At 52.1% G+C, this 24,525-nt stretch overlaps 10 protein-coding genes across 10 annotated transcripts; 4 read left to right on the forward strand and 6 right to left on the reverse strand.

The window, feature by feature from the left end:
- Positions 1-350: 350 nt before the first annotated feature.
- CABS01_00376 (uncharacterized protein) lies at positions 351-2,383 on the forward strand (the record flags this gene model as incomplete). Its single annotated transcript, XM_060533757.1, has 5 exons — positions 351-590; positions 678-847; positions 906-1,035; positions 1,095-1,466; positions 1,538-2,383. The coding sequence occupies 5 exons, from the start codon at positions 351-353 to the stop codon at positions 2,381-2,383; spliced, it is 1,758 nt and encodes a 585-aa protein (XP_060406271.1).
- Positions 2,384-2,681: 298 nt separating this feature from the next.
- Positions 2,682-3,255, reverse strand: CABS01_00377 (uncharacterized protein; the record flags this gene model as incomplete). Its single annotated transcript, XM_060533758.1, has 2 exons — positions 2,682-2,879; positions 2,935-3,255. 2 exons carry the CDS (start codon positions 3,253-3,255, stop codon positions 2,682-2,684), a joined length of 519 nt encoding a protein of 172 aa, XP_060406272.1.
- A 916-nt stretch (positions 3,256-4,171) lies between these two features.
- On the forward strand, positions 4,172-5,720 carry CABS01_00378 (eukaryotic peptide chain release factor subunit 1; the record flags this gene model as incomplete). Its single annotated transcript, XM_060533759.1, has 4 exons — positions 4,172-4,207; positions 4,314-4,398; positions 4,465-4,514; positions 4,581-5,720. The coding sequence occupies 4 exons, from the start codon at positions 4,172-4,174 to the stop codon at positions 5,718-5,720; spliced, it is 1,311 nt and encodes a 436-aa protein (XP_060406273.1).
- Positions 5,721-6,506: 786 nt separating this feature from the next.
- CABS01_00379 (uncharacterized protein) lies at positions 6,507-7,576 on the forward strand (the record flags this gene model as incomplete). The annotated part of the gene is made up of 2 exons (XM_060533760.1): positions 6,507-7,101; positions 7,197-7,576. 2 exons carry the CDS (start codon positions 6,507-6,509, stop codon positions 7,574-7,576), a joined length of 975 nt encoding a protein of 324 aa, XP_060406274.1.
- Positions 7,577-7,787: 211 nt separating this feature from the next.
- CABS01_00380 (uncharacterized protein) lies at positions 7,788-8,916 on the reverse strand (the record flags this gene model as incomplete). The annotated part of the gene is made up of 3 exons (XM_060533761.1): positions 7,788-8,397; positions 8,454-8,598; positions 8,676-8,916. 3 exons carry the CDS (start codon positions 8,914-8,916, stop codon positions 7,788-7,790), a joined length of 996 nt encoding a protein of 331 aa, XP_060406275.1.
- Positions 8,917-9,653: 737 nt separating this feature from the next.
- CABS01_00381 (uncharacterized protein) lies at positions 9,654-10,681 on the reverse strand (the record flags this gene model as incomplete). The annotated part of the gene is made up of 3 exons (XM_060533762.1): positions 9,654-10,173; positions 10,291-10,441; positions 10,507-10,681. The coding sequence occupies 3 exons, from the start codon at positions 10,679-10,681 to the stop codon at positions 9,654-9,656; spliced, it is 846 nt and encodes a 281-aa protein (XP_060406276.1).
- A 1,251-nt stretch (positions 10,682-11,932) lies between these two features.
- CABS01_00382 (uncharacterized protein) lies at positions 11,933-13,382 on the reverse strand (the record flags this gene model as incomplete). Its single annotated transcript, XM_060533763.1, has 5 exons — positions 11,933-12,319; positions 12,389-12,631; positions 12,717-12,823; positions 12,879-13,091; positions 13,193-13,382. 5 exons carry the CDS (start codon positions 13,380-13,382, stop codon positions 11,933-11,935), a joined length of 1,140 nt encoding a protein of 379 aa, XP_060406277.1.
- Positions 13,383-14,230: 848 nt separating this feature from the next.
- CABS01_00383 (indole-3-glycerol phosphate synthase) lies at positions 14,231-16,528 on the reverse strand (the record flags this gene model as incomplete). The annotated part of the gene is made up of 1 exon (XM_060533764.1): positions 14,231-16,528. One exon carries the CDS (start codon positions 16,526-16,528, stop codon positions 14,231-14,233), a length of 2,298 nt encoding a protein of 765 aa, XP_060406278.1.
- Positions 16,529-17,120: 592 nt separating this feature from the next.
- Positions 17,121-22,757, forward strand: CABS01_00384 (uncharacterized protein; the record flags this gene model as incomplete). Its single annotated transcript, XM_060533765.1, has 3 exons — positions 17,121-17,191; positions 17,251-21,340; positions 21,399-22,757. The coding sequence occupies 3 exons, from the start codon at positions 17,121-17,123 to the stop codon at positions 22,755-22,757; spliced, it is 5,520 nt and encodes a 1,839-aa protein (XP_060406279.1).
- A 689-nt stretch (positions 22,758-23,446) lies between these two features.
- On the reverse strand, positions 23,447-23,965 carry CABS01_00385 (Tim10/DDP family zinc finger; the record flags this gene model as incomplete). Its single annotated transcript, XM_060533766.1, has 3 exons — positions 23,447-23,635; positions 23,799-23,868; positions 23,958-23,965. 3 exons carry the CDS (start codon positions 23,963-23,965, stop codon positions 23,447-23,449), a joined length of 267 nt encoding a protein of 88 aa, XP_060406280.1.
- Between the last annotated feature and the right edge of the window lie 560 nt (positions 23,966-24,525).

Consider the following 24,525-nt stretch of genomic DNA (forward strand, 5'->3'; position numbering starts at 1 on the left):
ATGGGCAGGCAAAGGGCTTCTTGAAGGAGGAGGAGGCGGCTCACCGGGTGCAAGGCCATGCTACGCGTCTTTGATATATGAGAAGGGGAATATGCGAAGAGGAATGAAAGCCGTAGGTATTTTAGATTTAATGACTCGGGCCTATCAGAGAACCAGACCGAAAGGAGATGCGGCTCAAACGTGACTTAAGTAGTCCCGCGAGTGGGCGGTCGAAACTTCCTCTCGCAACTACACCAGCGCGCATACCACCACCTCCACCTACTACGATACCCACCCCCATCCAACTTCAACAACAACAACACCACCCGCACACACTACAGCCATTAACGCGAGGAGGAAAAATCGCCAAGATGGCTGACGACGATTCTTCGGATTTGTCTTCGCTGTCTTCGTTGTCGCCAGTTCCTTCCGACGTCGAATCCGAAGCTGAGCCTGAACCTGCGACCAAGGGTGACATTCGAAAGTTCTTCCCTAAGCTTGCCAAAGGCAAAAAAGCCACCGTCGCGACCAAAGAGCCCTCGCCGCCGCCTCGCAAGCGATCGCCATCGCCGCCACACGAGAATGCCTTCATTGACAATCCAGACATTGCTGTATGCACCCTGTCGCGTCGTTTCGCGCAAAAAAACGCGTAGAACCGCGCGCCCCACGTCATAGGACAAGCTAACACCCACCTCCAGTTTCTGGTTATGTTTCGCAGCCGATTCAACGATGCGTTCCCGAAATCCTTGGCCAACTTTGGCCCGCAAGAGCTTGAACAAGACATTATTGGCAGCCCGCCTGGCGAAAGAGTCGAAGCTTTCCTGTGCGCTCTACTGTTCCTGCTCTTGAACCGAAAGCAGGACGTCAAGTACGTGGACGCGACAGCAAACAATATGGTCTTTTTGGTTTGCTAATTGGCGTGATAGGGCCGGCCAATACTCCAAAGCTCTGGACGACGCTCTTGCCGCCCACAAGTCCCAATGGCCGCGATCGTGGGAAGGTGTCAACCCACTGTCGGGTAGCAACACCTTTCACAGCATCACACCCACCCAGAGAGTAAGCACCGAAGTGCGCGTTACTTGTCTGTGCACCAGTTCACTAACCAATTGGCACAGCTGTCTCTCCTTCGCGCATTCGCCTTGTGGTCTCTTTCAGCATCCGAAACTGTCAAGACCATCATCAACAAATCCTACAAAGGAAACCGTCACGATGACGATTTGAACCAGCCGCTCTCGGTCCAACCCTGGGGTTCAGACAGTGACAAGAGACGGTACTTTTTGATCGAGGGCTTGGACGATACTGCTTTCCGCGTCTATCGGGAGAGTAACCCTGCCGGTTTCAACCGCACTTGGTGGTCAGTAGCGGGATCAATCGATGAGCTCAGGGCCCTTTGCGAGAAATTGGAGACCAAGGACGGCGGCCCCAAGGCTAGGAAGCTTGCAGATAAGATGCTGGCGGCTATTCCTCGCTTTGAGGGTACCGAGGAGGTAAGCATCCATCATCGAACTCCAGTCCAGTGTGACAAGGGATTGTTCTGGGCAATGATTAATGGAAGCAGAAACGACGTCGCAGAGAGTATCGACAGGCTCAGAAAGCCCGCTTCAAACGTCCTGAGCCTGGCTTCTCTTCCTACGAGGGTCGTACGAGAGGCAAGCGAATCAAGTACACCTACTCCGATGACGAAGACTTCCTTACAGACTCGTCCAATCGACGCTCGGCGCGCAACACTGGAACGAGCACCCCTGCGGAACCAACCGGCCCAGTAACCACCGCCAGCGGACGTCAGATCAGAGCCCCGCCACGAATGAACGGAAGCAGTGCAGCAGGTAGTGTCAACGGAGACTCAGAGGATTCCCGTCAGCCCTCAGAACCGACGTCCGGTCCTGGAGGACGGCCACGCAGAGCTGCAGCGGTTAATCATGGAACCAACGGATGGTCATCCAAGGGCACGCGGACTCATGGACGTGACTCTATGGATGAAGACGATGATGACGGAAGCGAACCTGATTTGGGTGACGACGAAGAAGAGGACCATGTCCCGGATGAGAGTGAGGAAGACGATGACGAATTAGACGAAGACGTGGACATGGCAGATGAAGACTTGGCCGATGAACCTCGAAAGAGCTTGATCGTAAAGCTCTCGGTCAAGAAGTCCCCAACCACGACGAAAACGGCCATGATGACTCCCGCCCCAGAGGATGAGAAAGCCCCCACGAGAGTCGACGAAATGGTTGATGAGATTGTCGCCAAACCCAGAGACAAGACCCCAGAACCTGTCATCAACGTTGCGACTACAAAACCGCCCTTGAGCCCGGCCGCTGTGCAGACCTCCTTGGCCTTTAGAGGAAGCCCGGACAAGCTGCAGACCATGCTGCAACAAGTGGATGTTGGTGTGCGCGAGTAGGGCTCATTGGGAACTGGCTACCACAAGTCCTTTGGCGTTTGGCGGTAAAACTTGGCAGGCGGAGTACGGATAGGGATAGATGATGGGAACCATCAGGATGGTTGAACAATTATTTGTAGGAGCATTCGCTCATTCATAGACGGTACTACGGCTAGTACTCTCAGGGGATATGCGCATCACGAGATGCAGCGGTACTGAAAAGTACCTGGCTTGCAGAGACACTCTGCTTCGATTTTAGATGTACAGATACCACACCAATCATGTTTCCTGACCCTTTCATGCTGTGTGTTCCAGTCCCTCACAGCTCCTTCTTTGTAAATGCCGTCCTCCAGTTTGAGCTCTTTTGCGGGGGCAGCTGCCAGTTATTCACGCCATACCACCACCTCCTGACCCTCGCACCTATCGAACTGCCGTGGACCTGAGCATTCTTGTTCCAGTGGTGCCAGCCGATGAGGAACAAGTTGTAAACGACGCCTTGTATCAGGGGCATCATCACCTACATCAGATCAGTACTGAATCCCCCCGCCGCCTGCTGCACCCGAGCAACCTACCTGATCCCTTGCGGTGATCCACGCCACCCGCCCCCAGGTATCGGCCTTGGAAATGCTGTTGAGGTAACTCTGCTCGAAACGCAGGTCGGGCATGGGTGGAAGCTTTGCTGTACGCGGCTTCGGGTTCACCACACTGCGTGGAATGTAGTCGTCGAGCTCATCATCGTCGAGATCGTCCTGGGTCGGGACGGGTTCTAATGTCACTGGCTCCTTCTCGGAGGCTGCTGTGGAGGGATTGAGGTCGTGGCTCGGGGAGGGTGCCCGGTTGATGTGGGCTGTCTGTATCGTCTCTGCGATCTGGATGGGTACGGAGGAAGCCATGTTGCGAGTCTGGCGCTGTGTGTGTATGACGAACAGGAGCTACAGCAGGTAGTGGCTTGAGCTGCGATTTCGGGAAGCTCTCGCGGGGACGGGTATGGGCGCGTTGGGAGGTTGCGATAAAGTTAGCTCGTTAGTTGCATGGTCATTGGTCATTCATTAATCCAGCACACGGGATGATCCTATGCACCTTTACTTGCATGGCGGATCCACCGCTGAGGTCTTCAGCCGTTCCGCCCAAAGAAAGCGATATCCGGACGGCACACAGAAATTCAGTGGCCCAACTTTTAGCGGCACAAGATCGAGTGGGGTTGAATGGGCAACTAATACAGCACATTGGCTTTGTCTCACAACCTGCCTTACATTGTGCCTTTTTAAACGGGCTGCAGCCTGCCTACCTTATCCTGCAAGACATCGCCGAATAATATAACATAGACATCTGAGGGTGTCTATCTCAGTGACTCACTCGATAGGTAGTCATTGCGATAGTCAGAGTCCAGTGTAATGAGTGTTTGAAGTGCCTAAATTCCAAAGACATACGGCGTTGAAGATGAACCATGGGGCGGACGGCTCCAGGAAAACATGGTGGTACGTGTGAAAGTCGGGAGATGAGTGGCTAGAATTTAGAGTGGCCAGGCTGTAGGCACCCTATGACTCGCTTGCGGTTTAGCGCCCTACCCGGTTTTGGGCGTACACCCAGCCAGAGCCGGATCCTGGTGCGCTCCACGGTGACAGCACAAAAAATCGACCTACCTACGTGGAGCACCAACTTTTCTTTCCTTGCAACTACCCGACCGCATCGCAACGCATCGTTCCCGCCCGGAGAACCGCGCGACGTCGACGACAAATCCCTCACCGTCACGCGAACGCGTTCCCTCATTTTGTCGTTCCTCGAGTCCCTTAATTACCCTCATTCAAGATGTCGGACCCCCAGGCGAACGAGGCCGAGAAGAACGTGAGTTTTTTCCCGTATTCCTACATCGTGGCCTCGGAGCCCCTCCTTTTTTGCCCCGCGCTCCGAGCATGCAGGCTGACGATTCCCTTTATGGGGTGCAACACAGATCGAGATATGGAAGGTCAAGAAGCTGATCAAGCGCCTCGAGGCCGCTCGTGGTAACGGCACTTCCATGATCTCGCTCATCATTCGTACGTTTTTATTTCCCGACCGCCATGCCGTCGCCGATGCCGGGTTCGACTAACACCCCACCACAGCTCCCAAGGATCAGATTTCCCGAGCCGCCAAGATGTTGGCTGAAGAATACGTACGTTACGACTGCGACAATCGCACACCATTCAAGCCGGACCGGTATTAATGAGACTTTATACAGGGAACTGCGTCAAACATCAAGTCCAGAGTCAACAGACAGTCCGTGCTTTCAGCCATTACCTCGACCCAGCAGCGTCTTAAGCTGTACAATAAGGTCCCTCCTAACGGCTTGGTTGTCTACTGTGGTGAAATCTTGACCCAGGAAGGCAAGGAGAGAAAGGTCAACATCGACTTTGAGCCTTTCAAGCCCATCAACACCTCCCTTTACCTCTGTGACAACAAGTTCCACACAGAGGCTTTGGCCGAGCTTCTCGAGTCGGATCAGAAGTTTGGTTTCATTATTATGGACGGTAACGGAGCCCTTTTCGGAACCCTTTCCGGAAACACCAGAGAAGTTGTTCACAAGTTCTCTGTCGATCTTCCCAAGAAGCACGGTCGTGGTGGTCAATCCGCTCTTCGTTTCGCCCGTCTTCGTGAGGAGAAGCGTCACAACTATGTCCGCAAGGTTGCCGAGTTGGCCGTCCAGAACTTCATTACCAATGACAAGCCCAACGTCGCTGGTCTGATTTTGGCTGGTTCTGCCGATTTCAAGACTGATCTCAACGCCTCCGACTTGTTCGATAACCGTCTGGCCACCAAGGTCATCAAGGTTGTTGACGTTTCCTATGGTGGTGAGAACGGTTTCAACCAGGCTATCGAGCTTTCTTCCGAGACCCTCGGCAACGTCAAGTTCATCCAGGAGAAGAAGCTCATCGGAAAGTACTTCGAGGAGATCAGCCAGGACACCGGTCGTGTCTGCTACGGTATTGAGGATACCCTCAAGGCTCTGGAGTTGGGCGCTGTGGAGGTTCTGATCGTCTTCGAGAACTTGGAGATCACCCGCTGGAAGCTCAAGGACAGCCAGGGCACCGAGCACCTGCTGCACACTACAAAGCAGCAGGAAACCGGTGACCGTGCCATTTTCATGGACAAGGAGACTGGCCAGGAGATGGAAGTCGTTACCCAAGAATCCTTCCTTGAGTGGATTGCAGAGCACTACAAGGACTTTGGTACCAACCTCGAGTTCGTCTCTGACCGTTCCACCGAGGGCAACCAGTTCGTCAAGGGCTTTGGTGGTATCGGTGGCATTCTCCGCTACAAGGTGAACTTCGAGCAGTTGGCTGAGGTTGATGACGACGATGACTACTACGACGGTTTGTGACCTTCCAGTACCCTATCTGCCAACTACAAGAAACTGACCATCCTAGATTGACCAACCGAGGCCCTCGAGAACGAGGGATCGACTCAAGTACCGTCTCTGAAGCATGACAGCGAAGAGGAATCCGCGCGCACAGCGTCGCAGCCCGCGCCCGCGCCCAAGCCGAACGTCGCCCATCAGCTCCTTGCAGACAGGAGCCCGATGAGCCCGGCTCACCTCACCCACCAAGTGGCGCGCCCGAGCCCGCTTCGGTCTGTTATGAAGGCCTCTTGAGTTGAGACCTAGTCTACATGTGAGACCATCCTTTCAGCCACTGCTGGAGCTGTGCAACTAACATGGGCACCAGATGATCCTCTCACAGACAGAGGACACTCAAGAGCGGTCGGGAGGCGACCGCTTGTTGATCGCGACTAGATAGAATGAAAATGAAATTAAATGCCTACTCAGTCCTTTCAGGCTCGCTCGAGCCTGTTCATTAAGCGTGAATGATGTTTCTGTGCCACAAGGACTACCGTGTTTGTGTGACTTGCCACCTCAGCTCTTACACCTAGATGGGTAACCCATGAGAGCAGCCCTTGTCCTCATTAAACAATGACTTTCCTAGTGTACATTCCCAGTTCCTCTCCCCCTTAAGGCACAGTCAACTTGGGGCCGCACTTTCACACAGGCATCTTTATCCGATATGCGACTATGACCTATCAACTGGTTATATGCATATTCATGACCTCCAACTCAGTCTCATAACATCCCACTCACTGAGGCGTGTAAGTCGCCAATGCCAACTTCAACATGAGGCCTCTGCTCCTCAACACCCTTCGTCGGGGATTTGCAACTCAGAATGCATCCTCATCGGTAGAGGCAGGAATCGCCAAAATCCTGCACACCAGCAAGGAGATCCCAGACCACCTCTCCCCGACGCCCTCCCATCTCCTTAACCTCCTGTTCGCTGACATCTTCACCTCGTCCGCCGACTATCCACCAAAGTACCCACCATCCTCCGGTCCTGCGAGTCCGTTGCCGCAAGGCCACCACCTGGCCTATTTCCCCCTCCAATCGCCGCCCTCATGGCTGATGCCGGACGGCACTGACCCAGACCATTGCCCCGGGGCGCCCTTTACGCGCCGGCTCTGGGCGGGCGGCGAGGTCCGGTTCCGAGAGGGCTGGGAGAATGTGCTTTGTCTGGATGGGCGCCGGGTCGGCTGTGTCGAGAGCGTGGAGGATGTGAGGGCCGAGAAGGGCCGGGTGTGGGTCGAGTTGTGGCGGCGGTATGGGGCATCTTCTGCTGCTGGTCATGGTGAGAGCGGACCGGCGGTTGAGGAGAGGAGGACGTTGGCTTTCCTTCCTGATGTTGATGTTTCTGCTCCAGCGCGGCGGAGTTTGAAAGGTGAGCGGCGGCCAGCAGCAAATTCAGTCTTCATTCCAAGCCGTGGAAGAGAGTTTGGAGAACGAGAAAAGTACTGACGTTTGAGACTGGGTTAGCGCCGCATAAGCCGACAGCGTCTCTCACTCTGACGCCGACGCAGAACCTCCTCACCAATTTCAGCGCGCTGACGTACAACGCGCACGCGATCCATCTGGACCCGGCGTGGGCTGCGCAAGAGGGCCATCCCGCGACGCTGGTCCACGGGCCTCTGTCGCTGGCTTTGGTGCTCGCGTTCTTGAACAGGCAGGGCAAAGGGCAGAGCGTGCGCTGGTACGGGTACCGGAACCTGGCGCCGCTGTACTGCGGTCGGGAGATGACGCTTTGCCTGCGAGAGAAGGAGGCGAGTGAAGGGGAGAGGAAGTGGGATGTTTGGATTGAGGGTGATGATGGAGGGATGGCGGTCAAGGGGACTGCTACGACCGTCGATGGCGTGTGATGTTGAGCATCGGCGTGGACTCATGCTGAAGCATTTCAAGCGATGGCGCGTGTAGATGATTACTTGTAAGAAAGTAACTAAGAGTACATTATTGAATGAAAATCACCCCTTGCTATCCTCCACGTGCCTAATTATATCATTAAGTCAGGTACGTTATACTACCACGAGCCTGGAATACCGTGGACAGAACTTCTGTGTGCCTCTACATCTATCACTCAAGCTCAACAGGGGTATCATTAACGTTGATAGTGCGTCTCGGCGACGGACAAGACGCCAGAAGCGCCTCACTGAGAACGGATGGTGGGGCTGCAGACACTGACTGATACTTATGTCGCTCCTCAGCCCCCGGATAGAGAGGCAGGTGGTTCTCAGGGACAGATACCTCCGGCAGAGTTGAGAATTGAGCGCTCTGTGTCGGACCCTGCGACGGAGACAAGGCATCCTGGGCTCTCGACACTCGCTTCTCCCGTATGAGAAGCCATGCAACCACACAGACTCCAATGACCACCGCTACTAAGCCTCCAACGGCACCGCCTACGATTGTAGGTATGTTGGACGAAGAACTCGCCGGCGATGGTGAAGCTGGCGCGGAGGCGGAGGCCGATGTGGAAGACATCAGAGTGATTGTGGAATCAGCCGAAGCCAGCGCTGTTTGGGTGCCGCGAAGGAAGTTGTCCTCGATGGAGGCCGGGACGAAGTCTAAGCTCGTTCGACCGCTGTGTGCTTTCCACTGGCAATCGAGGAGCGATACCCAGTTATCCCTGTCGATTTCTTTGTAATATGTCACGCAGGTTGGGAGCCATTGATCATCCGAACTCGTGCTAGAAAGATAGATATTAGCCATTGTCTCTTGAAATAAGACATAATGTGAACGTACCAACAGCGGGTATTGAGATCAATCTTGGATCTACACTCGGTAGCTGTGCCATCGTAGCATGTACGTCCAACGATATTATCGCACTTCATATAGCCATTGTCTGTTTGGCACGGTTGCGGATATTCGCACGCTAGAGGGAATGTAGCTATTTGATTTATGTCAGTATTCGACTTCTTATGCTGGCTGACTTGGCTCAAGCTAGAGGGGCGTTTGAAGACTTACTCCAAGGAAGTGTTACGATCCCACATGTATTGATGCGCAGTACTCGAGGTTCCAATGCCTCTGCCCGTAGATTGAGGTTGTTTCTAGGTGTCAAAGTTGTTGTTGGGGCTGCCCTATACTTGTCGTAGTTCGGTGCCAGTGTTGGACGTGGTATGGAATTTCCATTCAAGTGTTGAGGCTCCGCGAGTACCAGGCGTAGCCAGATAGCCGCAGCAATGGCTACGAGGAAGGAAGAGTTCATCACTACTCCGAGATAGATACAAGGCAGTCTGGCCAGGTTATGAGAACAGTGGTGGAAGTGGTACACTCCGTTGACGGGAATGTGGTGGTCTTAAAAAGTTGAAGTCACCAGGAAACAGAGAAACCAGCTTGGACCCCTATTCTCGTTCTGAGTCGTCTATTTGGAGGACTGTGCAAAGATCTGGAAGCAAGTTTCCGTATTGTGTAACCTTCAAAGTGAGGCAGGTTCTCTAAGATTGTGTGAGACATGGTTCGCCCGTCAATACCAGCGGCCTATATTTGAAGCATGTGTGTCGGCGAAGTAGTCCCAAATACGAGAAACTGCCAGCGCCAGCGTGGGCAGCCAGGATCGAAGGACCCTGGCCACTTTTGCATATAATTGAGCTCAAGTGCATCTGCTAGGTTTATATCAAGCCGGTGAAGGGAATCGCAAAGGATGAGGGCTCATATGAATGGGGATTATGTTACTAGATCCATTCTTGGCAGATTTCGCCATGAGAATTCATAAGAGATAAAGACAAGTTAAGATAAGAAAATACCGGCATGCTCTGAAGCTCCCTCAGGATTGTATTTCGGCTTGATCCAGCAATCTCCCAATGTATTTGATTGTTAAGCATAATATATGATGAAAGAAATCAACCCACTGATCAACTCCTTACGCCACCGCTATATGTATAAGAATAATCCCATGCCCCCCAAAGCGTAGACACATGAACACCTAGTTCATTTTTGGGGGATTCAAGTTTCTAGCTCCACCGGTCTTCGGTTGTCGATCACGTTGCTTCCCTGCACCTCAACAAGAGGTGTGGGCGAGGGCATCGGCCCGCGTTGCGCCTTGGAAGGGTCATCATGCTCCTCATACCCAGCTTGAGAGTAATATGGCTGAGTGTGCTGCGATTGAGAGCCTGGCGTCAAGGGAATATGCCACCCGTCCTCCCTCAAGCGTTTCCTCCGCCGCAATACCAACCAGACGATGACGCAGACGGCTATGGCTACCACGGCCACCCCACCGACCACGCCTCCGACGATGGCACCTGTCGAGTTCGAGGATGATCCGGACGGAGGTGGCGTGGTTGTTGCAGTGTCCGAAGGGTCTACAGTCCTGGTCGCGTCTGGGTCGTCGGACTCGGTACCTATTACCATGATTTTTTGTCCACTGTAGGCAGGATTGCCGCATCGGAGCCATGTTTTTTGTCCTGAGTCGTCAGGCCTCAGGAGTGTCAGGCAATACGGTAACTGGCTCGGACCTGATCGAGTGCTTGGATATCAGTTAGCACTTGAACCTATCGAACTCCGGAGGCACGAATGAGACCAGTGGCTCCGGTATATCTAGTTTCGGGACGTGTTCAATGAAAAAGATCACGAAAAGACATACCAGCAAAGCGCTTTCTGGCCTAGAGACGACGTTGTCTGCTGGCAAACAGGCGCGTTCCCATCAAAACATTCTGTCTTGAGGACGTTGCGACATCCGAACCATGGTCCCGAGCTGTAGCAATCGTTGCTGACGCAAGAGAATGTCTCGAAAGCTGACAGCAAGGAAGATATCGTCAGCCAGCTCCGTGAATCGCAGGAGCCATGGGTCAAGACTTACTTCCATTATCAAGGCGACGAACTCCACAGGCATTGGGGGGTAGACTTCTGGCTTCGAGCATCATTTGCCTCGACTCCTCGCTGGGAGCTGTCGTTGGTGCCGGGGAAAGTCCAGCGCCGTGATCTGGGAAACCCATCGCGAGCGTTTCTTGGGGAAGTCGCCCTTCGAGGCTCATGGTGAAGGTGAGTGGCAAGAAACCCGCCAACGTGATTAGTGAATAAGGAAACAACATGGTTAAGTCCACCGAGACTCTCCTCAAATCATTGATTGAGCCAAGAATCAGTGTCCGATGCAAAACTTCGCATCTGATTCTCGAGGAATGACGACGAAAAAGGAGCGGAGGACCTGTGCAGTTCTGGCGGAGACCCCATTTTCTCTATGTATCTCAAGGGATCTGACACGCGCGGGCCTAGGTTGAGTGAGAATTGATCGTCAACGATTGATTGGTTTTTCTGTCTCATACTCAGCCTCTTCCTAATTGACCAGCTTGAAAATCGTCGTCCAATGAGCACGAGGCAGTGTCGATCCCATGGCGTCAATTGCCAGGGGTAATAGGGCAGATTCCCATCTTACTGCGTCTAGAACGTAGCATCTCATATAAGTCTGACCTGCTATCTGCAAGCTACTAGATCGGCCCTCCGCGGGCACTTGAGTGGTCATCTAAGCTCCTTCAGCCACATGAGTTTTGGCCACAACAAAAACAACCAATTGTTAGTTTGATCAGAGCCGCTGAGACATTCGTCCCGACATGACGGGATCTCGAGTGGAGAGATCCCAGCCATGACATCTCGAAAGATACCCATGTATCTAACATGGATTCTCACAAACTCAAGAGCTATCGCTCAAAAATAAAGACCGACTGGTTCGTGTACTGAAAGGGTTTAATCACCCGGGATTTCTTCCAATTTCCACATGTACTACAACAGGAAATCAAAGCTTAAGCTGCAGAAACCATTTATTATTGCTCGGATCTAATCAAGTCGGCCACGCTCTCGTCTTCTCAAGGTATTACCTAACCTTGAATAAAAGCTGTGGGCCTCTTCTTGCTACTTCCCATGTAGAAGTCCATGGTGAAAAGGGGAATCGAAATGCAAAGCCATTCCTGTCTGTCGTCCAAGCTCAAAACCATTGCCGAAAATCTCGCTCAAAAAAGCTACCTCGAAATCCCAGAAAGAAGAGAGATGTCTCTTCTCAGATGCATCTGAAGAACGGTAAGTAGCTGGCCAGTGGAGTAGTTGCTCAAGTTTAACTCACTATGCTGTTGCTTCTTGCAGACTTGCATCAAGGGCATCCGCAATCTCATCAGTAAGACTGCTAGTTACCCCATGGGGTTATATACCTGGAATGTCGTCTGCACCAGACGAGGTCCCAATAAACCCAGTATTCTAGGTAAGTGAGTTACTGTCAAGCCCTGTCAACGGCCCGTCTAAAGGCACTCATCGTGAATCTCCATGACGATATCTTCAATCTCAGAAGAAGACTGAGCCATGTCGCCAGGATCGGAAAGAGTATCGGTCTCAGCGTGTCCCTCCATGTCAGAGTCGATAGTTTCATTCTTGCCAGGGCCAAGGGTCATCTTGGCCATGATCATCTCGTTGACTCCATTCTCGTCTTTGGCATCAATCTCAGGGGTTGCGCAAACCTCGTCGATGATGTCCTTCAAGACGTCATTGCATGCGTCTTCGATCTGGATGTCGGACGGCAACTCATCTCCAAAGAGCTCAGCGTAGCGTCGAAGCATCTTCTTGTTGCTTCTGAGCGCCTTGTTGTAAAGTGCACCGACCATTCTGCAACCCACGGGTTTTCCACCAGTCTAAGGTTCATTGTAAGCAAGTGTTGATTGCTATTTCGAGCCTCAATTTGATTGGTAGGATGATCTTACCGGAGGGGAGTAACTGAACGCAGTTTTCTCTTGGGTTCCAGCTCTGGCGACCCTGTCTGCCCAGCGAATCTTGGTCTTCAGCTCGAAGAACTTTCTGAATCTGTCATACTCGTTCCGGAAGGATGAACAACAGGGACTCGGGCGCTCAATGCCGCGCTCAACCCACTTGCCGTTGTCCTTCTTATGGAAAAGCTTTGCGCCAAACCAGTACAAGTGCGGCCTAGAGGAGTGAGACCGGAAGAACTTGAGTTTTTAGCACCACATGTCAGCTGGACTCGATTTCAAGTTTGTGATAGCCAGTCAGAAAGGATAAACGCTTGTGACTTACGTAGAGTTCGTACTTCTCGTGCAGAGTTCCATCCTCATTCTCAGACGATCGGAAGAGATCAACCTTGTACTCGAAGGAGGTCAGGTCTTTGGCGACACTGTACATTTCTGGATTGATACGTCAACGGTGTTCAAGCAATAGGATTGATGAATCTTCACTGACCAGGACGAATCCACCTGTAAGCAGACGCTGCAGCCCGGGCCCTTTCGATCTCTGCTTTGGCATCCTTCTTCTCTTTGATCTTCATGGCATCGTATTTGTATTCCCTCATTGCGAGTTTCATGTTGTCGCCGCAAGATTTGGTGAACCAACTCCAGCTCACAATGTGAATTTTCTTCGCGCCCTTCGTCTTGCTTCTTCTCTCTGCTTCTTTGACTGAGAGATAACAAAGACAATTAGCTTCTGGGCAAGGAACAAAAGGAAAGGAATGAAACATGAGGGGAGAAAATGTTATTTGAAGAGAAAGGTGACCTTACTTCGGTGGGGCTTGTTCTTGGACTTGAACTCCTCATCGGTGAATAGCAGATGGGTCGTCTTCTCGTCCAAATGACGTGAGAATTTGCCTTTGCGCATCTTAACCCACTGGACCATCTGCTCTCTGGAGCAACCACTAGGGAAGTCTCCAGCAGCGGTAATGACCATCTTATTGAAGATTGCTCGAACCATTGTGAAGGATGAACTTTGGTCGATGGTTGCAAGTGAAGCTTGAAAAGAATAATTCTCACTTGGTGACAACGGGATAAGAGAAGCAAAGTCTGTGATGCTGCTGATGAAGATGAGGCAAGAGCGACTTGAGACTTCAAGCGAGGTAAGAAGGGTGAAGAGCTGGAGTAAGACTGGATGGGAAAAAGGTAAAAGGGCGTTCTCAGTTGGTAAGAGCAAGAAGGGTCTCCAATGCTGACGATGAAAGTGTGAAGAGGTCAGTCCGAGACTGTGAGTGAGGTAGAAAGGGTGTAGAAAGGGTGAAGGGGTGGAAGAGAGAATTGGTGGGAAAAGGGTGACTGTTTTATACGGAGAGATTCGAGGAAGTAAAGGAATGAACCTGGGCAGTAGGGAAGGAAGGAGGGAGGATACAAATGGAGAAGCACTCGAAAGACTGGGAGGAAGGCGCGAGAGATGCGAAGTCTCACCATGCCTTCCGAATTATTTCAAGAAATCAATTTAATATGGCATCCAAAATACAAATCTGGAAATGCGACAAACATCGATCTCATAAGAACCTATGGCATCTTGAGTATCGTCGATATCTGCCCTTTTATCTAGCTGAAGGCAGGATTATTGATCCAACAGAAGCGGATAGCGCAAACTGACAATCTAATAATCACAATTTGAGCTTACTCACATATCTTAGAGCAGTCTTGGGTCATGCGAGGATGTGGAATCATGGACAGGACTATTCGCGAACATCAAGGTCTGGGCTTTGTGGCAGAGCTGAAGTCCAGATATTCAAATATCACAGTCTTCGATTGGATCGCTTGACAGAGTCTTAGGCACTTTCTCATTTCACGAACTCTCTATCTAAAGCTCTTCGCATTCTTGACAAACGTTCTAATCTTCTCCAAGCTCTGCTTGCCATCCTCCTCCACTCCGCTGCTCACATCAACACCTACGATACGGTCACCAAACTCCCCAACAGCCTTGACTGCCTCGAGCACGTTGTCGGGGTTGAGACCGCCAGCAAGAATGACTTGCAGCTCCTGATCCTTTGCCAAGATATCCTTGACACTGGAGACGTCAAGGAGCTTGCCTGAGCCAGCTCCCGAATCGAGCAGAGGAATGGTGTGGTAGCCTCGCTTCCCGATGCCAACGTTGCTCGGCTTGAAAGCCCGAATAACAGGTACGGGGATCAGGTTGGCCCACTCAACCGGCTCATTGCCGTGAAGCTGGACAATGTCCAGGTTGAAACGCTTCTGCTTCTCGAGAATCTCGTCTAGTGGCTGGTTCTGGAAGATACCTGCGAGGAGCGGACGCGAGCTCGATAGTCTGGCGACAGACGCAGTGTAGTAATCTGTAGCAGATTTTGTAGGGATGCTCGTTGTTGTACGTGTGGCGGTAGGTACGAAGGTGTGTACCGCTTCTGAGATGGCGGAAGCAGTCTCATCAGATATGCAACGCTTCGCACCTGGAACTAAGCAAATTCCGACAAAGTCCGCACCTGCCTTGACAGCCTCAAGGGCAGCCTCGGGAGTTCTTGTTCCGCAAATCTTGACAAAAAGGGGTTGGGTCTTGACCGGTTCAGGCTCAGCGTCTGTACCAGAACAGAGTTCTCTGATGAACTTGGTTGTGTCCGGCGCTCTGACAATGGCCTCCCCCACGAGAACAGCATTGACTCCATCGTTCTTGCAAAGAATGACATCCTGGTGACTGTTGATACCACTCAGGGCGCAGATGATGGTATTTTCTGGGACCATGCTTCTCAATCTACTTGTTGTGTTCATGTCGACCTCGAAGCTCTCCAAGTTGCGGTTGTTGACGCCAATTGCCTTGGATCCAAGTTTCAAGGCTGTCGTCATCTCCTCGGCTGTCTGGACCTCAACCAGCGGCTCCATTCCCAGGGAAAGAGAATACTTGTACAGCCTCTCCAGCAGTTCCGTCTCCAGCATCTTGACAATAAGCAAGACCGTATCGGCGCCCGCAAGTCTGGCCTCAAGAATCTGGTATTCCTCAAAGATGAACTCTTTGCGGAGGATCGCTGGTCTGTTGGGCATACCGTCCAGAACTTGTCTAACAGCCCTCAGATCCTCGATGCTGCCCTTGAACCACTCAGGCTCAGTCAGCACGGATATGACGCTGGCACCTGCAAGGGCATATTTCTTCGCCTGAGTCGGGGCATTGATATTGATATCGAAAATGCCCTTTGAGGGCGAGGCTCGCTTGATCTCCGCCATGAGGGACACATCGAAGGGGGTCTGGCGAAGGCGTTCAATGAAGGAGACTTGAGGCGGAGCGGCATTGAGATCATACGCAGCTTGTAGATCTGCAGGTCTTTGCGAGGGAATAAGCTTCTGAGCTGCAACAGCAGCCTTTCGGTGGGCATAGATTTGCTGCAAGATGTTGTTCTTCTTGCTTGCAGCCGGCGCAGATGACGTCGTCTTAGCAGAGGCGCCGTTGGTCGCGGAGCCCTTCTGGAGCCGGCTGTTCTCTTCCCAAGTGCCACCTTGAAGTTGCAAAAAGTTTCGCAGCATAGTCCGGCCCTCTGCGGTGAGAATGCTCTCGGGATGGAACTGAACACCCTCAATGGTGTACTCCTTGTGTCGCACGCCTTGAATGATACCGGGGGATCCGTCCTCTGTCGCAACCCAAGAAGTGACCTCCAAACAATCTGGAAGTGTCACGCGTGTACCGGCTAGAGAGTGATAACGGGTAACTGGAAGGCCTTGGCGCAGACCAGCATAGACACCCTTGGCGTCGTGTGTCAAAGGGGATGTCTTGCCGTGAAGCCACTCCCCTGCGGATCCGACCTCTCCACCATAGACGTCAAAGATGCACTGCTGACCCATACAGACACCAAATATGGGAATCTTGCCAGAGAAGTGCTTGATTGCCTCTCGACTGACTCCGGAATCCGTGGTGGGGTGTCCAGGCCCAGGACTGATGATCAACTGAGTTGGCTTCTTGTCAATCAGCTCTGCCAGCGTGATCTTGTCATTTCTGAAGACCGTCACATTCGCGCCTTCGAGAATGAGGTATTGGTAGACATTCCAGGTGAAGGAATCGTAGTTGTCGATCAAGATCAAGTTGGATGCCGTGGGAATTGGTGGCGAAGGGTCCGGATGCTGGGGTGAGTGATCGATGATATCTAAGGACGGCATTTTGCAAATTGTGCCGGGGCCGCCGAATGTAAGTCAAATCAGCAGAGAATTGCTGAATCCCAATGCCTCTTGTCACGAAAAGTATCGCTTCGGTGGTAATGGCATTCGAGGTTTGAATGAGGTGAGTCAATGGGACGGGTTGAAATGAAGATAAAAAGGCGGCGACTCACTAAAGTTGATTGTAGCACAGTATATCGGAGAGTATACTTTTACTGTACTAATTGATGATCATTGCGACTGAGAATACAGTGCACAAGTACCTAGAGGCAAGCTGCAATATACCCTGACAGGCCGCCCCGCCGCTATATCGCGACCCGGCGCCCGGGACTGCCTATTGTGGCATTGAGCCTAGAACGGGCGCTAAGACGAATTAGACTTAGCGCCAACTTCCGGAAAAACCATGGAACTTGAGCTCACTTTTTTTGGGAGCTCCAGTCAACCACCTGCAGAGAGGCTGCAAAAGCATTCGCGGGTCCAAGTGCGTACAAGCGCGTCCACTTACTTTCTTTGCATCTCAGGCAACATAGCTCATCGCAGCCTCGCCTGATGCAGTCTGGACCTTGACTGCTCTGCCCAATCGACCTCTGCGGCAATGGCGCAAGTGGCAGACCGTCAATACTTTCCTCCTCTGGAGGAATGCTTGAATGGAGACACCATCATTATGTGGGTAGACCTGCGTTTGTTGACTTGCTGATTGTCCAGAAAACTGATCCTTGAACTAGCTCCTGGAAGCTCATCGCAGCTGCACTGGCAGACAAAGATGACTCCAGGCGGAAGAGCGAAGCTGTTGTACAGTTTTTACAAGATGATCTCGTACGAGCACTCATAAAAGATCCGTCGACCGCCTTTGCGCCGCCGAGCGATCACACCAAGTCGAACTTCGAGACGAGGACCGCCGCTATACACGTCACTCCCAAACCGAATGACAACTTCGACATCAAAATTATCAAGGAGGATGCGCAGTGGTTGAGCAAGAATGCCAAGGTCAACCTCGTTGCTGCGCTTCGCGCGACAGTCATCGAGTTCCAGTCGCGACCAGCTAGCCACCTAACAGGAACCCTCTCCTCCCAGGATATAATCAACCTCCAGGAAGCTTCTGGCGTCGCAAATGTACAATCGTCATCTTTCGTCCCTATCGCTGGTGCCGCCCAGGATGCGGAGACGATCTGGGCAGATTTCGAGAAAGAGGAGTCAAGGCGACAGCGAATTTTCCAGACATATCTTGCAGAGAGACGCCACTTTCTGATGACTGCTGCTTTGGTGCAGGAGAACGTGCTTTACACCCAACCTTCATCGCCAGCCTCTGCGGCTGATCTTCCGATCGCGACAACTCAGTTGATCGCCGCGAACGAGCGTCCCAAATACCTCGAAAATCTGCTCACGACCTACTTGCAGTATGTCACTGAGGCTATTGGTCGACTGGCCGAGGGGCTCGAAGCAGTTGTGGAAGATAAAAGCCTGCTGGGAGAAGAAATCGAGCTGGAATGGATGCGGACAGCACTCACTGAAGTTGTACACGCCTTGTCGGTCGTCTTTCAGTCAGTCGATGGCAGCGGCGACGATTTTGTACCATCCGCGGTGGTTGGCCAGTGGTTTTCCTTGATGGATAACTATGGTTTTCTCAACGGGATTACCGCGGTGAGTTCACCAAGAATCAGACTTCTTTGGGAAGCCAGGACTAACAGCGGACAGCCGACTGATGCCATTGCCTCATTAATCATGCCCCTGAGATCTCTCATCTCAGCCATATCTATCAAGCTCCTGAACCCTACACGATCTATCGAGTGTCTCGCCGAAGAGGCCCCTGAATATCGTGGAGACGAGGACCCCTACATTACTGCTCCGTCAGTATTGGAGCAAGTCCACAATGCAATCCTCGCCGCAGCCAGTGCCGATTGCGAGAGCCAAAGCCCCATCATATTTGCATGGACCGTCGTTGTCCACCGCATGTTCTATTCGCATCACGACCGAATCGAAAAGAGAGATGCGCTACAGAACCAGCGATCTCAGGAGACTTTCGAGGCTGGTGTCTTGATTCGGCCCACTACCGCTCGCCGTCTTTCTGCAGGGAGCATTGTTTCTCTCGACGGCAAGTCATTTGACATTTTCCTGACCAATGCGGGTTTGGACAAGGACTTGCAGGTTGTGGAGCAGCTGGCAGTAGCTGTCACATCGCATGGACGGGCTTACGAAGTCTTGTCCGAGATGGCACTGGCTATTGGGGCCTCCAGTGACGGAGCCTTCTCGGCACTTCTGAGTTCCAGAATCCGGCTTTCGTATGTCGACTTCCTCAAAGCCACATATCCCCTCGTAGGGTATCAGTCAGACTCTGTCACCTCTCTCCTTTCGGTCCTGGGAGCTGGCCAGCAATATTGGGACCTTTCGAAGCCTTCGCTGCATGCCTCAAGTGATATTTTGGCCGAGGTGCTCCACGACGATGTTGCACTCGAATATTACTTCCACCAGGCCCTCAACCGATATCCATTTGAGTTGCTGCCATTCCTCAATCTTTGCAGGACTTTGGCGAACTGCACCGTTGCTGACGACCGGACGGATACGGTAGTCAACCTCTTGCGCAAAACCCCATCACTTACCTTCATTCTCCCCGATGACTACCAGCAGTACGAGCTAGCCCAGGAGGAGGACAATACCAACACATTTTATCTACTCGAAGACATACCGCTTTTCACGCCTGCCACGGCATGGAATCGCAGAACTCGGGTGGACGACGTATTTAGGATACCTGCGGAAACAGTAGGACGCTTTGTGACGGATACGGGTCGCGTGGTTCTATTGGAGTATGAGCACTCTGCTCTTGCTTTGCTTGGCAAGAGGCTCGAAATCCAACTGGCACCTGAGACTTACCGCAGCGAGCTGGATGCGTTCCAGCCAGAGGAAACCGCAGAAACTATTGCTCTCTTAGCAACACTACTGCGCGCGGAGGTACTGAAGTCTGAAAAGCAGGGCTTGAGCGGCGAAACATCGCTCAAGTCGGGACAAGAGCTTTTGGATGAAATTGGTAAGCAAATCTCCGGGAACAAAGACCTTGTGGCGGTTGTCTGCGAGACCATGGATGCCTATATGCAAGACGAGAAGGCGACCGAAGGACAGGGCATCGCAGTGCTCAACTCATGCGTTCAATTCTTACATGCAATCCTGCCGCTTTGCCCCACGAGAGTCTGGTCTTACTTGGCGCGTTGCGAACTTCTCAATTCGGAAGCCCAAGCAGGAAAATTGGCAAAGATCACCGGTAATCTCGACTTAGTTAGAGACCGATATGAACTGTTGCTTTCGGCTGTACGGCTTTTTTCTAGCCTCATTGACAGCGTCAAGAGCAGCGCTGTTCAACGCAAATCCGGCAACAAGCTGGTTGGACGGCAGAAAATATCGAACAACGTTTGGCTCGGCGTGGCGGACAAAGTCTTGGGCAAAGTCAGCCTCGCAATTGCTCAAGCCGCGGTTGACGTCTTTGAGACCTCCTCAACTTGGCGCTTCGGATCAGAGCTTCACAAAGCACTGCTCATTCGGCACGTTGTCCCTGTCATGGATCAGATCATCGAGCACACCTACGGGATGGGTGACCAAGAGAGCGCGGATACGCTGGCGGCTTGCTTGGAACCTGCAGCGTCCTACATTATCGATGCGTTCCTCTCGCCCTCAACAGGGTCTCTTAGGTTCCAGCCGCTCCTCACAACTTTGGTCAATGGTCTCCAAATCCCCGACTCAACATTCTACCAAGATCGACTAGCCTCAGCTCAGGAACAGCTCACATGCGCTTTGCGATTCACGACAACCTTACTACGTGTTGCGAGCTACCTGGACAGACCATCAGCGACATTTGAAGAACACCTCTTCAAGACGTCATCGATTTTGGCAAGGTTATGTGCAATCTGCGAGCAATTCCGGCGACCAGCATTGCTCCTCCTGGAGGCTCTGGTGCTAAGTGCTGCCAAAGCTCACGATGATCCTCCTTCCCTTCTGGGATACCTAGGTCCCCTTTTGTCCCGGTCATTTATCGAAGTCTTGTCGCGACTCGACAAGCCCTTCCTCGTTGCGAAGGATGTGCAGACAACGTGGAAATTCTTCTCCACAATTGTGCAGAACCGCCAGCAGTGGCTATCAAACTGTCTCTTGACAGGCAAGACGCCCAGAGATGCCCTCAAGGGCGTCAAGAAGGACGCTTCATCGACGCCCAACTCGGTGCTAGCGACAGCCTTTGCAAAGCTGAAGAAGATCAAAGAGTTGGAAACAAGCGAGGCAGTCAGGATCCTCGATTTCGTTGCATCATCTCAGAACCATTGGCCTTGGACAATCTTCACCATGCAAAAAGACTCGTCCTTCTTGGACTCTCTGCGCCTTTACGTCAAGGACCTCAGTAGCTTTACCGTCACAAGCAAGACAGATGCCGTTAAGGCTGCCACAGATGCCAAAATGGCCGCTTACATTGCCGAGATATTCGCCATGCAGCTCTATCACTTACGGCAGATGGGCGGGGCCGACATATTCGCCAAGAGCCTGGTATCCGACCTAGACTACTATCTAAGGGACGGCGTAGAAGTTTCGAGCTACAATACTTCTCTGCACAGCAACTTTGCCAAAAACTTCACAAGCAAATACCCCGGAGTTTCGTTAGAAGCTTTCAAAAGGACATCACTGAGACCTGGCGAGCTAGGTAGAAGCTATTTCTATGATCTGGAGAGTGCAACCGAGATGTTGAGCTTCGATCCAGGCTGGCATGGTCGTCGCAACAATGGGTTTCGTAACGAGATGGGGATTGCCAACGCCAACCTGTCCCTAGTTGACGCGCAGATTGTAAGTTTCTCACCTGGACACCCACCTGCCCTTTCGGCCCGTACTGATATTGCCGCAGTCGCTGTTCCACGCATGGGAATACCTGCTTCTTGAGCTTAGTAGCTCTCTGGCAGAAAACGAAACCATCGCCAGACAAATGTTGCAAGTTGCGCAGCAATGTCTCGAAGCGAATCGGTCCAACCAAGGCCCAGAGAATATCTTCATGCGGATTGTCGAAGAGCGAGCTGATCTGAGTTTGCTTCTCGTTCAGCGTCTCGTTGGTCGTCCCATTTCATCTCACGATGTGAACCAACTTCTGGGAACATTGTTCACCATCATCAGCGCTGTCGAGGAGCCCTTCAACCCGGAATCAATCTCGTACTACCGCACGATGCTCAAGGCAATCTATGTTACCCTGCGTGCGTATAGTGCTGCGGAAAAGAAGTCCCTGGGAGCCTCGAAGAACGGAGGTGACGGCTTCTCGATCACACTTACTCAGACTGTTCTGAACCTTCTCGACCGAGTAGTCGCAAAGGGGTTCAGAACTCTCGTTGCCCTTGTGCACGATTCCGAGGCTGCCGTTGCACCTGAGGACCTTGCTCTGCTTACGGCCATTTTGCAAGCTTGTCTCAACATGCCAACCATTGACCAATGTCAAACACAGGTACTCAACATTATGGCATCATATGATGCCATGCACGCAGCGACATCACTTTTCTCTTGGGCTGACAAACTTTCCATCAACGGCGACCCGATCTATGGCGAGTTGAGCTTGCTCTTTTTGCTGGAGCTCTCTACCCTGCCGGCGGTGGCAGAACAGATGGCTTGCGACGGCTTGCTGAGCCACCTGACTTCGGCAGGCATCACCAACTTTATGCGCCGCGGAAATATCTCTCCCTTCTCGGAAGCTGTTGGACCCCAGCGATGCTACAGCATCTGGGTCAAGGGTGTTCTGCCCCTATTGCTGAATCTTCTCACTGCCCTGGGCGGAACGGTTGCGCCTGAACTGGGTTACGTTCTTAACCAGTTCCCTCTGCTTCTCAAGTCTAGCGTTGACCGATTCGAGGCACCTGGCGCCAGTCGTACAGCATCGAGAGAGACGCCGCACTATGTGACGCTCCTTGCAGTATCAGAGGTGCACTCTCTTGCTCTGTTGACAAGAGTTATCGCCGCTTTGCGAACTGCCAACAACCGTGATACCCCAGAGATCCAATGGGATGCTGCCTCCCTTTTGGAAAACATCGACTTCTGGTTATCGAGCCGCAAGTTGCTGCGCGACAGACTTCTGCCGCTGGGCCAGCGTGAGGTGGAGTGGAAGAGCATCAAGACTGGCGCGTCGGATGAGAATGGCCAGCCAGGAAATGTCCTGGAGAGCAAGGTCCTCTCGCAGTTGGAGGCTGTGAGGGAAGTATTAAGCGAAGACCTCGAAGAGTCTTGAGGAAGGATGAGGATGGACGTTGAGATAGAAATAATGAAGCCGAAGGGGTTATCGTCGGCCACAAGGGAATGAATGATTTGGAGGGGAACAACGACAAAAGGGTTTAGGCGTTTAAGTGTGTAGGATAAACGTGGGTGCATCATACCTATTCCAGCCATCGTCACTGGGAAATCCCATAGTCTACGTAGGATCAAGTTTGTGGATACCCCTAGCAGATTGCTGGGTACGACCAAAATGACGCCCGTTTTCACTGTGATTTTTGTCTCCCGAATTGATGGCATACAATCAAACGGTCTCGACGGCTCATGGAGTAGATATTTTATCCATTCGTTTCTCCCTTCATACAGCGGTGTTTATTCCAAACCCGCATAAAGGTACTATGCCACGTCTTCTAACCACCGGTCAGAGGAAGGAAAACGTAACATAATGTAATATACAGGAAACCCTCCTCGTTCGTGGTTGTCGGTCCCACCTCACTCGCCTGGCTTCGTTAATTTGGAGATCGTGTGTGGTAAATGTTGCAAATCCCAGGGCCTTCTCCCCTCCGACTGGGCTTGTCTGCGCCTGCCTTGCTGGGAATACTGTTACATCAGCACGCGCGCGCGCGCTCGCTCTATCGAACACCCTCTGCGTGCCCATTCTCTTCTCTCTTTTTTACATCATTTGGGATTTCTTTCTCGACTGTGGATTTACTGTCCCTGCATCTGGGCCGTCATCTGGGCGTTGTGCTCCTGGAAGCGCTCGCTGAGGCGCTGCTGGGAGAACATCTGCTTCTGGATGCAGCGGGTGATGCAGCCGGTCTCGCGGGAGGAGAGGGACTTTGAGGTGAAGTCGTCGATGCACGAGGTGAAGCAGTGGTCGACGAGGTTGCCAAAGAGCTGTAAAAAGGGGGGGAAGGGATTAGCCACAGAGTCTTGGGAGTCTTATCGCTTTTTCGAACAGCGACCGAAGGAGGAAAGAAACATGGGAGACGGAGGAACGGATTGTTTCGTGTTTTTTTTTTGTGAATGGCGGAATGGGAGGTTGAAGAGAGAAACGTACGTTCATGAACTCCTTGACCTGGCGCTTCTGAAGTCTCTGCTGGAGCTGGGCCTCCTCGGTCTTGGTAAGGCTGGTGATGAATTGCGCGTTAGTCGCTATGTCTGATCTCTATGTTCCTCTAGTACTTCCAGGGGATCATTCAAGGGGGGTAAAGCTTACGCGTCCATTTTGAAATGTGATTGATCTGATGAACTCGTGAAGTTGACAGGGTATATGCGAGGCCGGGTGGTACGTGATGGAAGTTGTGGTTGATTCTGGGGGCGATGACGATGGTTGAAATTTCTTTGGTTAAAGCACTTCCTCAGCAGAGCAGCGCTGCGCCGAACGGGATGGCAGGCAAGCTTGCCTTACCCCCAGTCAGCGCTGGCCAATCAGATCTCTATAAATCAGACAGCGCTAGAGCTCCGATAACGATAAGAACCTATCGGGATTTCGTTTGGAGCTTCACCTCGGATAGATGCATAGACTTCAATGGGAATTCCGATGCGCGAGAGTCACTGCCTTTATCTGGGAGACTCTGCTCTACTACTTTGAATGCCGAGCCGATATTGGTTGTCATCCGGCACTGGCGAGGGCTCTCTACACAGCTTTGAAGCGTTAGCCTCGGCTGTCAAATTCAAAAGATCAATTCCAATTCGAGATTTCGTAGGTATCGAGATTGTTTATTTCTTTCAAGACACAGCAAACACCGTGGACGAGGAATTGGTTCCAATTATATCAAAAAAAT

This window comes from Colletotrichum abscissum (assembly GCF_030869225.1).
Source record: "Colletotrichum abscissum strain IMI 504890 chromosome Unknown Scaffold_1.1, whole genome shotgun sequence".
Taxonomy (NCBI): Eukaryota; Fungi; Ascomycota; class Sordariomycetes; order Glomerellales; family Glomerellaceae; genus Colletotrichum; species Colletotrichum abscissum.